The 15,728-nt window shown below is 35.2% G+C and overlaps 2 protein-coding genes across 2 annotated transcripts; one reads left to right on the top strand and one right to left on the bottom strand.

Annotated features, from left to right (window-relative positions):
• Window positions 1-5,082: 5,082 nt before the first annotated feature.
• Window positions 5,083-11,835, top strand: LOC109189685 (testis-expressed sequence 2 protein-like). The gene is made up of 7 exons (XM_019340297.1): window positions 5,083-5,484; window positions 6,337-6,569; window positions 7,845-8,466; window positions 9,012-9,369; window positions 9,624-9,718; window positions 10,326-10,520; window positions 11,120-11,835. Exons 1-7 carry the CDS (start codon window positions 5,302-5,304, stop codon window positions 11,687-11,689), a joined length of 2,256 nt encoding a protein of 751 aa, XP_019195842.1. The 5' UTR covers window positions 5,083-5,301; the 3' UTR covers window positions 11,690-11,835.
• A 93-nt stretch (window positions 11,836-11,928) lies between these two features.
• LOC109189689 (alpha-galactosidase-like) lies at window positions 11,929-15,437 on the bottom strand. Its single transcript, XM_019340304.1, has 14 exons — window positions 15,162-15,437; window positions 14,747-14,805; window positions 14,599-14,655; window positions 14,457-14,491; window positions 14,206-14,309; window positions 13,953-14,087; window positions 13,796-13,861; window positions 13,421-13,504; window positions 13,122-13,186; window positions 12,893-12,975; window positions 12,653-12,743; window positions 12,517-12,566; window positions 12,246-12,389; window positions 11,929-12,152 (listed from the first exon to the last, which is right to left on the bottom strand). Exons 1-14 carry the CDS (start codon window positions 15,383-15,385, stop codon window positions 12,066-12,068), a joined length of 1,284 nt encoding a protein of 427 aa, XP_019195849.1. The 5' UTR covers window positions 15,386-15,437; the 3' UTR covers window positions 11,929-12,065.
• Window positions 15,438-15,728: the final 291 nt, after the last annotated feature.

Here is a 15,728-nt window from a genome sequence, read left to right as displayed (position 1 = left end):
CTTGGGCTTGTACCTCTGGCTGTACCTGCTGAGCCTGCCGTTGTACCTCCATGGCCGCGACACCCTGCGACCCCAACCTCGAACGAGTCGAGCGCCTAGCCCGGGAAGTGGGCTGAAGCTCCGGCTCGGTCAGGACAGTCGGGTAAATCGGAGGAGCGGGGGCTGGAGCCGTGTACGCAGGCGTATAAGGGGGATAGCCGGTTGGTGGTGTATAATACATCGGCTGACCGGGCCAATATCCATACTGTGGAGGTGGGACTGGGTAAGGATACTGTCCGGGATACTGGAACTGTTGACCGGGTGGTGGATATCCCGGTTGGATATAACTGACCGGCTGCTGGGCGGCCGGTATTGTGCTGCGGATGAGGTGGTGAGAGGTTGAGGTTGAGGTCAACGGTCTGACCTTGATATTGAGTTGGCTGATGATCGGATGAGCTCGCTGCATCTGCTTGATCATCGCCTAAGAGGTTGTACGCGAATGGGTACATGTTGAAAGATGGAACCGATGCTCGTCAGACGATAGCTTTCTTGCACGGGTCCCCACGGACGGCGCCAAAATGATAGTACTAATTCCACGTAGAGCGGTCAAAGTAATAATACGACCAAGTAAAGTAAGTAAATCTTTTATTGATCGTGTAAAAGGACCTAATACAATCTAAGTGGCTATTCCGAGGGCCGATTGACTGCGGTCGGGATACTCTGTAAATAACCTATCGATCGTTCCAAGAGTCCCTCACACTGTTGCCGCTGTGGGTATTTATAGCCGCTAGGCCGGAGACACAGCTCCCGGCGGCCGGCATGTAACCCACGTAGCAACCACGTGTCTTCACCCCGCGAGCCCTGCCTGTCAGCGCGTAACATTGCCACGTGCCTCTTCTCGGCTCTCTCGTCTAAGGGCTATCGACCGGGAACTGAAGACGTCGGTCGGGTACGACCGGGTTCTTCTAAGAAAAGCCGACCTGTAACCTGCATAAACAAGAATAAAACATGTGGCATGTCGGTCGGGGTATTCCCTAGCACGACCCATGTAGCCTTCTCACTGGGTTGCCTTCTCACTGGAGAAGGCAGCCCAGTTGCCTTCTCCGGTGAGAAGGCGCCGAAGAAGGCCGGATTTCTCTTCTTTTTTTTTTTTTTTTTTTTTTTTTTTTTTTTTTTTTTTAAATTTGAATTAATTAATTATTATTTAAACCTAATAAATGTGATTTAATTAAGGTGGTGCAAATAACATTTTGACCACTCATTAGGTTATTTGCACCACCTATGTATTTATTATAAATTTTTAACTTTTTATATTTTCAATGTACTTTTTACCCCATTTTGGTCAAAGGTGGGGTGCAAATAGCAACACCCGGAGGAAAATGTTGTTTTCTTGTGTTTCGTTAATGGAATTCATTTTCCAATGGAAAATGAATTCCTCAAATTTGAGGAAAACAAAATTCTTGGTTGGACTAAGGATTTTGTTTTCCATGAAAGATGGGAAGAAAAAGTGAGATAGAATGTCAATTTTACCCTTGTTTACTTTTTTAATTATATTACTTTTATTAATTTGTAGGGGCATATAGGTCTTTATGCTTACTATTCCTAACAATTACAAATCTAACCAAACAATAGAATTAGTATTCCCAGTAATTCTTTTTCCACCAACCAAACAATGAAATTCATCTTCCTAGTAATTGTTTTTCCATGGAATTTCAATTCCACTTCCCTTAAAATATTTTCCGCAAACCAAACAAGCCCTTAGTATTTGTAATATTGTGGGCAGTGAGTGGGATAAATTTAAAAGGGTTAGTGAGTTAGTGGAGTTAGTGCATTTAATGCCTTAGTATAAGAGTTTCAAAATGTCACATGAAATACTTTTTTTTTTTTTTTAAATACTCATGATTCTTTACAAGATAGTATCTGTACTATACTTTCTCAAACATTTTCAGCTCAAAGAATCTAAGTCCGAACCTATGACCATCCATTTAGAATGGTAACCAAGATGCCATTACACTACATGTCACATGAAATAATACTTATAATAATATAATTATATTTACATTTGGCCTTGTTGTGGCACTATTTATATATCATTATATAAACTAAAGTTTACACTCTACCATCCATTTGGAATGGTAATCGAGATGACATCACACTACATGATAGTTGACTATTTTTTGTGTATGTATATATATACAATCTGTTATTATTGAAAAGGTATGTGGTCTATGAGTGATTGTAGCAAAAATGAGTGATAGTGAGTGTACAGGTGTGAATTGAAATGTCGTCCTCAAGGGATTGTGAGTTATGACACGTAATACACAATCACAAGCAACTAGGCACTAGCACTAGGAAAAAGCACAAGAAGCTAAGCAAATCATAACGAGGTTGAGACGACGGAAACTAAACAAAATAACACAAGAACATATTAACAAGAGATAAACACGAAATAAAGAAATAGGACTCAAGCTAGGGAGCATTATCACATCTAGATGCTTTAATAACCTATGAGATTAGGGAGAACAAGTAATCATGGAGTCAATCGAGAATGCACATAGGTATCCTAGTCTAAAGCCACTTCTGTGAGCAAATAAACAAGGATTAGAACAATGAATTGCCCACTCTCATGGTGTATCAATTCCAAGTCTATCAAGCACACAAAGCATCTAAAACCCTCAATTTTCCCTACTTTCATAGAAGCAAATCGGGTTTATGCAAGGGGAGGCTAAAATCATTGACCCAATTCTCATTGTAGTCAAGAATTCTCCAAAAACATGCTAAAGAATGTGTACATCAAACATTAACAAGATATAAACACACCACCATCATAAACACATGAACCCTAGGTTAGGATTCTTTCCCTTTTTACAATAATCACAAATTAGGCATCAAGATAGATAATACAACCCTAACTCGAGTCCATAAACTAACTACTCATGATTCAATAGCATAAAGAACACGAAAACATAAATGTAAAGCATAATCATTGCAAGATAAAGAGATAAAAGTGTAAAGAAACTTCTCTATTGAAATGGATGGTAGAATCTTGAAATCCAAGTGTAGATCCTTCAATACAAGCTTAAAATATGTTTAGGAACCTAAATCTAAGCCTAATCTAAACCTAAAATATGAAAGAAATGAGTAGAAAATGTATAGGGTTCGAACAAAGTCAAAAACCGAGTAGAAAATACTAAAATCGAACTTAAATAGGTACAGAGCACGGATGGCACGGCCTATGCACGACCGTGTCTTAAAAATGACATTTAGGCAGCATCTACTGGAATTTTCCCCAAAAATACACTGTCTTAGGTACGGCCGTGTATTTGGCCGTGTCATTTGACCTTCAAAATTTCAGATTTTGGTCTTATGGTGTTCAAGAAAGTTGTAGCCCTTCAAGAAACTTCAGATTTTGGTCTTATGGTCTTCACGAATTGAAAGTTGTAGCCCTTCAAGTCTTCTTTCAAATGGAACAAGAATCACTTAATTTGGATACTTTTAGAACGAGATATGGTCCGAATACAGAACAATGGTCAATTTATGTGAGAATTTCGACTTTTTGACACTTGTTTCACTTTTGCCTTGATTTGTTCATATGATCACAACTATTGAAAATACCACTCTTTGGCTCCTTGGAAGTATTCATCGTGGCTTCCATTAACTCCAAATGCATCCAAAATAATCCAAAATCATTCATTTCTATTCAAAGATAATGATTGTACCTAATTGACCAAATGAATAAAATAAAGATCATTTTAAACACCATTGTGACACTTCATAATCAAAACAAAATTAAATATGAGGTAAACATGTGATATAAATATGAACAAATATGCACTTATCAATGAGTAATTTCTACATTTTTCTAGTTTCTTTTTCCTTTTACTTTTCTCTCTCTACTGTTCCTACACATAATTACATTAAAATTCTTTTGAAAGATTGAGCTAAAAATTTTGATTTACAACATATTATTAATTGTCCAACATCAATTGATACAATTGACGATAAATTTTCAAAATGTATCATGGATACCACCAATAAGGCAAAGCTACTTGTGTACATAACAATTTATACTATGAACCATAGTCGTAACGTGAATCATTAATAAATATTTATTTATAAATAATATATAAAAAATAAAATTTTAGTATATTCAAAATAAACCTTCAAAAAATAAATATTAATATACTAAAAATAAACTTTTAATAAATTAAAATTAAATTTTATATTAATGGTCTACCTTACAAAGTTAATCATATTGTAATGATCGATACCTCTCAATAAGTCAATATCAATAGTTATGCCATAGATTTAGGTCCACTTTATAAAGTGGACTCGTATCAAAATGCACAATTTATGTACTAAATGTTCACAATTTATATACTGAATGTTCACAATTTGAATTGTGAACATTCAGTATGTAAATTGTGAACATTCATATATAAACTGTGAACGTTTAGTATAGATTACACCCGGTCCACATAATAATTTGCGAATCGTTATGCTGTGCATCCGTATGCACCATGCATGGGGCATACGGATGTAAAAACGACGTCGTTTTATTAAAAACGCGCATCCCACTTAAAAAAAATAATTCAGTTTCGATTCCCCTCAACAGCATTATGTTGTTCATAGATTCTGGAATTTTAGTTCATAGATTCTGAATTTTTCGTTCACTGATTCTGGATTTTTAGTTCGTTCATTGATTCTGGATTTTTAATTCATTGATTCTGGATTTTTAGTTCATTGATTATGGATATTTAGACGTGAATCGAAACTGATTTTTTTTTTTTTTTCATTCATGCTGGATATTTAGTTCATTCATTATGAATTTTTAGTTCATTCATTCTGGAATTTTAGTTCATAGATTCTGGAATTTTAGTTCATCCATTCTGAAATTTTAATTCATTGATTCTGGATATATAGTTTAAATTATGTACAATATAATGTTGTTGCTGGGAATTGAAACTGAAATTTTTTTAAGTGAGACGCACGTTTTAATAAAACGAAGTCATTTTTAAGGACGGCATGCACAACATAATTTGCCATAATTTGCCCCCTCCATATAGGTTAAACACAACGGAAGTTTATTGTTGGGCCAAAGTAGCGTGATAACGGGGACAATGTGCTATTAAGCCTAATTCCCAAGTAAGAGAAGTTAGTTTACCGGAAGCTTCATTTGTTCACCTGCTCGTGTGAAACTCAGCAGTTGAAGGCTTGAATGAGTTGAATCAGATACTGTTGTCAAAACGATTATCGGCTGGTGAAATTCATGTAATGTTTCCAAATGGGTTCTGATAATTTGTGACGGCGGGAGTAGAAAGGATGTGGCAATTCGTGCTTGTATTTATTCTTGGGGCGCTGACGGTCGTCGGAGTTGAAGCTGCGGCGGCCGTCTTTCTTATACGGTGGTTGAGTCGAAGACTTTCCCGAGAAGTAGATAAAGCCAAGGTCTCCGCAGAACTATCTTCCCCGCCGGGCCTCGATCCCTCATACTACAACAAGCAGGCAGGTTACTTTCCTTACTTTACCGTTTACCTTTTAAAGTAAGTGCAATTCGAAGTGATTTTCGCATGATTTCACTATGGTGCTTTTGTTGGTACTTGAAACATGAAAGTTACACATGATTAGACCCTCTAAACTGATTTATTGAAGAGATGTTCTCGAAAATATGGGATTTTGTTAAAATTTAGAATCTAATAGTTTGTAAAACTGTTCATTGCTTGCTATTACTTGTATCTAATGCCAAGACTTCCAGGAGGATGAACTATCTGCCATCCTCCTGACTGATACCCAGCAAAAGTGGGCAAAAATGACACTTTACTTTTTGTCAATTTCTTGCTCACTGTGTATTTCTCCTTCCTGACAACATTGTATTCTTTTGCTTCTCACTAACAAGCCACCTATCCCATTCTAAAGACAAATGATTTCAAGCTTGATTGTATCCATTTAATCTTTGTACCTCCACTGTATTTACATATTGGATTTTAGCCTGTATTGAGAAAATTCTATCTTGAGTTGCACTTCTTTGGGCCTTCCTCTCTGTTTTAAGTGTATTACTTTCATTTGATTTTTAACATATTATAGGTATTAGGCTACTTTCTGGGTGGAGTGTACCCAAACTTTAATTACTCACCAAAAATCAGTTCAAAGAATGATTGTTATTGCCATTTCTTAATCATGAAAAAGTTACTACACGATGAACAAGATCTTCGTATGTGATATTAACTATATAAAAAATGTTGCCACCCCAACCCCAAACCCCTGCTCAAAGGAAGAAACTCACATGTGATTTTTGCAACGTATCTTTTTTTTTTTTTTAATAGACAAGTTAACTATATTCTAATCTTTCATCTTTAGGGCATAGTGTGGATTCTAGATTTAGAAAAGATTCCAAGAGCTCCTGTGGACAAAGCGTTGGGACAGAAAAAAAGCAAGAAAGAGGTCTTGGAGGTTTCACCTATCCAAAAATATGCAAAAATAAAGGATCATTCTCTGTTTCTATTAGAATCTGATGGTTCCAACACTGAAATTCAACTCAGAGGTTGTACAATTGCAGCGGTTTCTGCAACAGGCTTGTCCTCAAGAAAATGGTAATATGTTATTGACACCATCTTATGGTAACATGGAATATGATATTACTCCTGGGGCTGAGGCTTATTTTTTAAGTAGAGAAATGCGTTGCTAATTTGATTTGTCTTTCACTGCCTACTTGAAAGTTGAATGGTTTTGTGTTAAAAACTATTCAGTTAGTCTTTTTTTAAGATTGAAATATACTTTTATTATTATTTATTTATTTTTATTTATTTTTGGGTCTAGAGTAGAACCTGGGGCTATTGTAAAATCCTGGAGAGTGACCTATGTATTGCTTACACGCTAAAGCCCCTCCCTCTACTTATTTTTTGTTGGAAACAGGAACTGATTCTTGCTTAGATTTGAGGTTAGTATAAAATAGAACATGGGAAAAGCCATGTTAAAAATTTTGAGAAGATAGAAGCCAAAATAATTTTTTTATTTTTATTTTTTTAATTTAAAATAGTTGTCAAAAGTCCATGCAAGAATGAATATCTATGTTACTTGGATAGGTGGACTATTCTTTTAACCCCCATGTCTTGATGTCATGATGATTGATGGCATCACGCTCAGATCTCTCTCAGACTAGGTTAACAGATGTCCTGGAGATGGCAATATTGGGGAGAGAGCCTTTACAAACAGAGTGGGAGAAGTAGGTTGAGCAATAGATTTCAGTTTTGACAAAACTGTAAAAGAGCTAATCTAGATATATGGATACACCAGTCAGATAGAGAAAATCAATTAGTATGTTTTGGACATGTCTAAAATCAATTTCTGTAACACATGAACTATATAAAACTATCATTATAATACATTTGGAGATTAAATGTAGCTTCTTTAAATGAACATGATTGACCTTTAGCACCTACCTTTGGAACCAAAATGTTAATGAACACTTTCTTAAAAATAAAATCAGAAAGAGTGACAGAGTTTTGTTCAGTGGTTATTGCATTTTACAAATCTTAAGTTCTTTAAATATTGTATGAATATTTTTCAAATATGGAGGTGGGGAACAGATTTTACTCTTAAGTAAATCAATTGCTTTTAGAACTTCTTAAATAATATTTTGGGGGTCTATTGGAGAGAAGTGTAACAGTATTGGGCATTTTTACTTTTTTCCTATGCTCCATGGTATTTTGCATGTTATTAATAATTTGCAGAGTATTTCATATGTGTCTCTGTGTGTGTATTGAAATGTTGCTCATGAATCTTTTCTGTTGTATCTCTTTGAATTGTAGGAAATCGAATATCTATTTGCTGTTTTGGCATTAATTTCTTATTCTTTTACGGTTCAGGGCAAAAAGGTACCCGATAAAGGTAGAAAGCAAATCATCAGCAATATACAAAGGAAGCAGAACATTTTACATATATCTTGAAACATCTTGGGATAAGGAATCCTGGTGTAAAGCTCTACGCCTTGCTTCCTGTGAGGACAAAGAGAAACTTAAGTGGTTTGCCAAATTGAACATAGAGTTTCATAATTACTTGACATCACTGAATGCAGTGTACCCTTCATTTATGAAACCATTGTCACGCATTAATAATGAACTTATAGATAAATCAATGAAGTTTGATGGCTCTTCATCAAAGGTTCGACTATTCCTTAAGAGACTTGCTAAGAAAACCTCTAAGACCGGTGTAGAAAATAAGGCAAACTGGGTTTCAAACTCTAGCCAAGGAGCATCAGCTGGCAAGCCTCTTGATTGTTTGACTGAGGAAATTGTGGTCCATTCATCACTGTCAATGTCAGCTAGATCATCAAGCCAAAGTCATGTGCCTGTAATTTCTGAAGCAGACCCTGACGAAAGGATCTGTAATGATGAAGGAACTCTTTGTTGGAATTTGTTATTATCAAGGCTTTTCTTTGATGCTAAACAAAATGAGGGAATAAGAACTTCCATGCAAGCTCGGATTCAGGTATGTGAGTTTAATTGATGTTTGACCATGAGAATGTGGGTATACTAGGCTAGAGCTCACTTGGTCATATGTCTAACCATTGGTTTTCTGGCAATGACAATGTCGTCTCATAAAACTATAATATCAGGTTTATTTATATTTAAAATTTTAAAATTTTAAAATTAAAAATAAAACAACCCTGGCTGGATACCTAAAAGAGAACTATCAGTTTCATGTGGTAGTTTATCAAAATAATTTGGCAGTTTTAATAAACTTTATAGGGCTTCAAAAGTCTAAGCACATGATGCCACCTTACTTTTTAGATTTTTGGAATGGACAAATTTTTAGTGGTAAAGAAAAATTTAAGATTTACACATGGATTCTTTGTTCCTAGGTATTTCTCTAACTTTCTATATTAGCAAATCTCAATGCATCATATTAATGAAACTTTTCTCATATAATTAAAAGTTTGAGTGCATCATATTAGCGAAACTTCTCATATAAAAGTTTTATTTTGTTTGTAAGTGAGCCTACTACTAGAATAATTAATGAGCTCTTTTTAATAGAGAACCCTATCCAATATACGAAGTCCCAGTTACATAGGTGAAATCACCTGCACTGCTGTCAACCTTGGTAATCTCCCTCCTTATATTCATGGAATGAGGGTGCTTCCATCAGACATGAATGAGGTTTGGATAATGGAAATGGATATCGAATATTCTGGTGGTGCAATCTTGGAGGTCGAAACAAGGATTGAAGTTCAAGATCTAGATTTACAGGAAGGACAAGGTACAAGCACAGAAACAAGTGATGTGGATGAGGTCAAATCAGATCTGCTAGAAGGTTTTGAGCACCTTGAAAAACACTTGAAATGGTCTGAGACAATTGATCACTTGAATTATAGAGAAGGAGATTCCAAAGGAGGTAGGTAGCATAACATTTTTCTCTTTTATTTTATTTTTCCTTTTACCTTTTTGTAATGTACAGACCATATGTCTCCATTGTCCAATTCAAAACTAATATTAATTTGGTCATGACCAATTTCTGATTATTCCACATTTATATGTGCAATGGTGTGCTCCAACTATTGTATTTAATTTCTCACTTTGTTCTAGGCGTGACAGTCTTGTTTTAACTTTAAAGTGACTTGAGATGTATCAGTCATGTAAATTTTTCAGATGAGGTCAAAAGTACTGGAAGTACGACAAGTGCATCGCCTCAAGTTTCTAGATGGAAGGCTATCTTACATTCTATTGCCAAGCAGGTTTCACAGGTTGGCGAAAGTAGTTTGATATATTCTGATTTATTATTATCCTGTTCAATTTGCAGATATATTGGCAATTGTAAAAGGAATTCTTAAGGTTATTTCCCCCCACATAAATTAATTGCAAAATGTTTATAAGCTTTATATATGATTAATGTTTTTCAAAAGGTACAATACATGGAAGCTATTAACCTGATTTATTGTTGCAACATTTGAGTTACACCAAAACTTAATTGTCCATATCAGTCCTTCAATATTCTGGTGACTGGTGCTCAACAAATGATTCTAGCAGTAATTTCCATGGCCAATCTTATCATGAAGGCACCTAATTCATGCAAATCGGATACTTTATTAGCTTTCTGGTACAGACATATTTTGGGGTGTCCTCCACCAAATTAGATCTGAGTCTCTATTGAAGTAAAAGGAAATAAACTACAATAAAATTAAGGATTGTCTTCTAAATTGGTAATATTTTGATTTGACGATTGTCTACATCACAATTTTGGTTTATTGCTCTTTTATTTATTTTTTAACTAAAAGTAGTCAGTGCAATTGCAATCTGTTGGTACAAAATGTGTCTCACCACATAACTAACTCTTCAATCTTTGTGTTGAAGGTACCACTTTCTTTGGGGATAAGGGTTGCATCTCTTCGAGGAACAATTCGCCTATTCATAAAGTCCCCGCCATCAGATCAAATATGGTTTGGCTTCACCTCCATGCCAGACCTTGATTTTCAATTGGAGTCATCTGTTGGAGAGCATAGGATTACAAGTGGACATATTGCTTTGTTCCTAATTAGTCGGTTTAAGGTAAAATATAATTGGCTCATGTCAAGACAAATTTACAATTTTCTCTGCAATCACATCTATGAATTACTGCTACACACACACATGATGGATGACTGTTCAGAGAGAATTCTTATGTGTAACTGAGTGGTAATATTGGATTCAAACTTTGCTGCGATTAATGAATTAGTAGAAGTTTCTTTTTAATTCATTTTTAGTATGCAGAAATAATGAAAAACAGTAGCATAGTTATTTCATGGTTGAGGCCTGAGGGGGATATTGAATGTGTGTTTATTGTGTTGGGAAAATTGAAGCAAGCTTACTTGCCATGAAATTTGACATCTGTTCATGTAGTTGTTTGCTTTCTTTATTTTTCTTTTGTTGGGAGGGGGATGGTGTGTTTAACTTTTCCATTCCAATGTTTAGGTAAGAATATATTTGGAATTGATCCACGTGATAACCGAATGGGTAGTAGGAACTGAGGCTTCTTTTTGACTCGTTCTAGGAATGTTAGTATAAAAGTTATAGCAAGTATATCATTTCTCTGTTGCTTAACATTTAAAATAGTCCTTAGCTTTTTCTAAGTTTGAGTAACATTATTTATCCTGTTGTAACTGATGTAGACTGCAATCCGTGAAACTTTGGTGCTACCAAACTGTGAAAGTGTAAGCCTGGGTTGGATGTTAGCAGAAAAGGAAGACTGGGTCCCTAGCAAAGTTGCTCCATTCATATGGATTAATAATCAAGAAGTGGCAAGCACTGAGCACGAGGAAGCTAAACATTTGGATGAAGCTAATAGAGAAAGTGGCAGCAGCGATCAAGAGGGAATACAGGAAGGATGGAACAACAGTGGATCACCTTTACAAGAAGCACCAAATGATTGTTTGGACCCTAAAGACCAGTCAACGATGAAGAGTAGTGTGAAAGAATTGCAAGCCCCTTTGTTGACTTGTGAAGAACAGCAGGAGTGTGAACGCAGCAGCAGCAGCTCAGAGAAGGTGGAATGTTACTCATCACCATCTCGACCACTGGAGGAATATCATATTGCAGAACCAAAACGAATGGGATTGGGATCGACCAGAGCAAAGATGCTTGGGCTGAGCAAAAAAATGGGGGAAAAGCTTGAAGAGAAGAGACGTCATATTGAAGAAAAGGGAAGGCACATTGTTGAAAAGATGAGAGGACAACAGTAAACGAAAGAAAATACAAAAAGCCCCCCTTCCCTTGTATGTTAACACATCTGATATTTGATTGGTAAATTGAGTTGTAATTTTGCAGTGCAGTGCAGGAAATGATTGATTTATATCTCAACTTAATAGATTTCAACATCTTTCGTTTAGAGTACGAAACTTGACTGTATTGATCTGTGTTTCTTCATATCATAATTAATATAATAACTCAGTCATTCTTCATCATATCATAATATAATAACTTTGCATAAAATCCAAATTGTATAGGATTGATCATAGATGGTTGTGGTGAGCACATGATCGGAATACAAAACAAACTTTAATTTATTGGATAACTTGGGTCTAACTTGTAGACTAGAATAGTGTGTGATCGATCATATCATTGTGGAGTAAGGATATAAAATTTGCAGGCATGGGCATAAACAGTAGCAGATATTTGTTGTTGAACTTGTGTCTGAGTTGAATGCTGCAAAATCCAAGACAGAGATCAAATTATTCAATTTTCCCAGTCAATGAAGAAAAAAAAAAAAAAAAAAAAAAAAAAAAAAAGGAAACTTACATCCCACAAATCTCGTGCTTCCACTACGGCCGACTGATTGAGGCCTAAGTCAGACCAGTAAGCTGTAATGGTCGCCTGTGATGAGCCGCCTCTATTCCATAGTATCACTGCTACTCTGTTATTGCTCAGGGGACCCGCCCAAACCTGCATGCATGCAATATTATTTTAGAAATATTATTATTATTATTATTATTATTATTATTATTATTATTATTATTATTATTATTATTATTATTATTATTATATTTATGGAGCTGAGAAATTTAATTACCTCCAAATCACCTTCCTTCTTAACTTTTTTCCCTTGGACACCAAGTTCATCTGCATAAATGTGTTAAGTTTTAACTTTAATTTTGCAGGAGTAAGAAAGAGGGAGTTCCAAGCTAGCTACCTATTTCAATTCATACCTTGATTCACTGCAATAACCTCCTTATTGGTAAGTATCTCTAAGGTGGTGTTGTCTATTGATCGAACATCACAACCAATTATCAAAGGTGCCTATATATATTTCAAAAACAAAACAAAACAATACCCATTGAATTGAGATAGATAGCAGACGGCCTAGCTTAGCTAGTTGCATTATATATATATATATAAATTGTATGAATGAGTGAGGTACTGAAATTAATTAAGGTGTTTATTATTACTTTGGCTAAAGCCCATATGCTGAAATGAGAGCGATATTCTTCAGTAGTCATGCCTCCATTTCCAACCTCCAACATGTCAGGATCTAACCAAATTCAAATTATTAATGAATAATATATCCTCCAAGCTTAATTAACTAACATATATATATTGCTATTATATTGAATTGCTTGCCATATATACTAAGACAAATAATACATACATATATATCATAGTTACATATATACTTACCATTCCATGCTCCCGGACCAGCATAAGCTGCCCATTTGTCATTGAGATCAGCCAGAGTTGTCATGCTGCATGCCAATATTAATGTTAGCGTACGTACCATATCAATCAGTATATGTATTCATCAAATACATTGCATGCACTTTGAAAAAAAAAAAAAAAAGTATTATTAGAAGATTTCAGAGCTAGTGATGATGTGTATAACATAAATTAAACAATAATGTAGATGGATGATACTATACTATAAATCGGTCAATTAACATTTGAAAAGAAACACTAATCTAGCTTATTTGTCTTGCTACCTTTCCCAGGTGTCCTTGATGTCTCCCGTGGTTCTCCAACTATTGGCAATTGATGGTGCCCAAGTGGCAGGATCTTGATCTCCCCTGTTCGATCCAAATTGGGAAACAATATACATATATATAATTGAATGAATATTGAAATTAGGATTAGGATTGAAAAAAACATACATACATGTGCAATTTTATCATATGCATTATATTATTCTCACTTCACAAGAGTTACATTATGTTGAATGACTTAGCTAGCTATCTAGCTAGCAAAGGAAAAAAAAAATAAAGCAGCTAGCTTTTTTTTTTTTTTTGAAAATAATAAAGCAGCTAGCTAGCTTAGCATATATATATATTTGAAGATGGATGGATGAGAAAAGAAGTCACCATTCACACAAGGAATAAAAGATGGGCCTTCCGGAGTTGAGTAGAGCTGTAGACATTTTAGGGTACCTGTTTCTCACTCAAAAAGAAGCAGCATTATATTGTATTCAAATACAAGCTTAATTGAGCCTTCTGTCTTTAGAATTAATAATATATATACCTTTCCTTGGGACTTATGTTGTTATTGTAACAGTTGTCATACTTCAAATAATCAATTTCCCAAGAAGCAAAAGTTTTTGCATCTTGGTCTTCATATCCTAATGACCCTGGCATTTGTTGACTACATGTCTGAGTCCTGCAGGTAGGCCCGGCCCCCACAAATCAATCAAATCAACAATTCAATATATATTACATACGGATCGAGTACTTGGTTTTTTTTCATATATATAAAAATGTATATATATATATATTACCCAGCGCTGGAGTAAATTCCAAGTTTCAACCCTTTGCTATGAACATAATCTGCAAGCGCTTTCATTCCAGATGGAAATTTGGATGCCTTTGGAACAAAATTCCCCTGGGATCGGATCGGATCGGAGTCAGACACATAACACATTCATTCATTCAATTTAATTATATTATTATATTATTTGCTGGATCGGATGGGAGTAAAAAAATATAATAATAATAATAATAATAGCAGACAGGGTTGGTTATGGTGTACCTGGGAATCTCTGTTTAGTTCGGCCCAACAATCATCTGAAGGAATTTGAATTAAAAACATTAATTAGGCAGAAAACAGTAGTGATCGATAAGTGTAAGTAAGTGATGGATCGGAGTTACGTTTGAGGGGTTACTATACATACCTAAATTCACGTATTCATAACCCAGAGCAGAAAGCCCACTTGACACAATTGCATCAGCTGCATGCATATTAATATTAATATATATATATAAAATACACATACACTAATTAATCTCAAATCTCAATCAATCATTTGAAGATAAGATGACCTGTTTCTCTGACTAATGTTTCCTCGATGTTGCACGCGAAGTGGTTCCAGCTACTCCATCTGCATTATATTATATATATGCAACGTAACACAAATTAAATTTTCTGGCTTATATAGCGCAGCAGCTAAAAATTATACTATGCACCACAATCCACATTGCAACATCAACCATATATACTTTGTGGTACGGTATTTCTAAATCTATCGCTCGTATCAACTCTATCTTTTCATACAAAAGTGATCACGCATGCACCTTAAATTATACGGTATCGTCATGACTAATTTCAAGTATGCTAATTAATATATATATATATATATATATATATATATATATATAGAAAGAGTAGTAGGCCAGGTAAGTACTAGATAGATAGATAGATAATTAGTAGGTAGGTAGGTAGTGATATGATACGTACCCCATCTGAGGAGTGCGACCAAGTCCGTTTGAGATAAGAGTACTCCTCCTCTGGTGCAGAAGCTCCACGGGATGTGAAGAAGAAGAAGACAAGCTTGTTTCATTCTTCATCTTCATCATCCGACCAGATATGGTGCTAATATTAAGGAAGCAGAAGCAGCTCCATAATATTATAAATACTACTACAGATGAACCCTGCACCACCAACCTTCCACCTTGCCTCATTATTCTTTAATTTAGCTTAATTGCTCACCACTTTCAATCTCATTCATTCCCTAGCTCCATCATAACACATACCTATTTATATATATAGCAGCCTGCACCCTGGCCCGCCCCGCCCCGCCCCGCCCTACCAAATACTACTATACCTGCTGCCAAAAATAATAAACACCCTATATATTCTTATCTTATTACTTATTATCATTTATTGTTTTACTTTGTCTGAATTTTTTGCTTTTAATTTTAATTCAATTTTATTTTATGGTAAGCATGACCTGGACGTTTCTACCAAGGCAACCCATCCATTTAACTATTTTCTATATTTAGCCATTGCCAATTTGCCATACCT

Source organism: Ipomoea nil, unplaced genomic scaffold (genome assembly GCF_001879475.1).
Source record: "Ipomoea nil cultivar Tokyo-kokei standard unplaced genomic scaffold, Asagao_1.1 scaffold0202, whole genome shotgun sequence".
Lineage (NCBI taxonomy): Eukaryota > Viridiplantae > Streptophyta > Magnoliopsida > Solanales > Convolvulaceae > Ipomoea > Ipomoea nil.
Note: the sequence above shows the minus strand (reverse complement) of the source record. Positions and strands in the feature narration are given on the sequence as shown.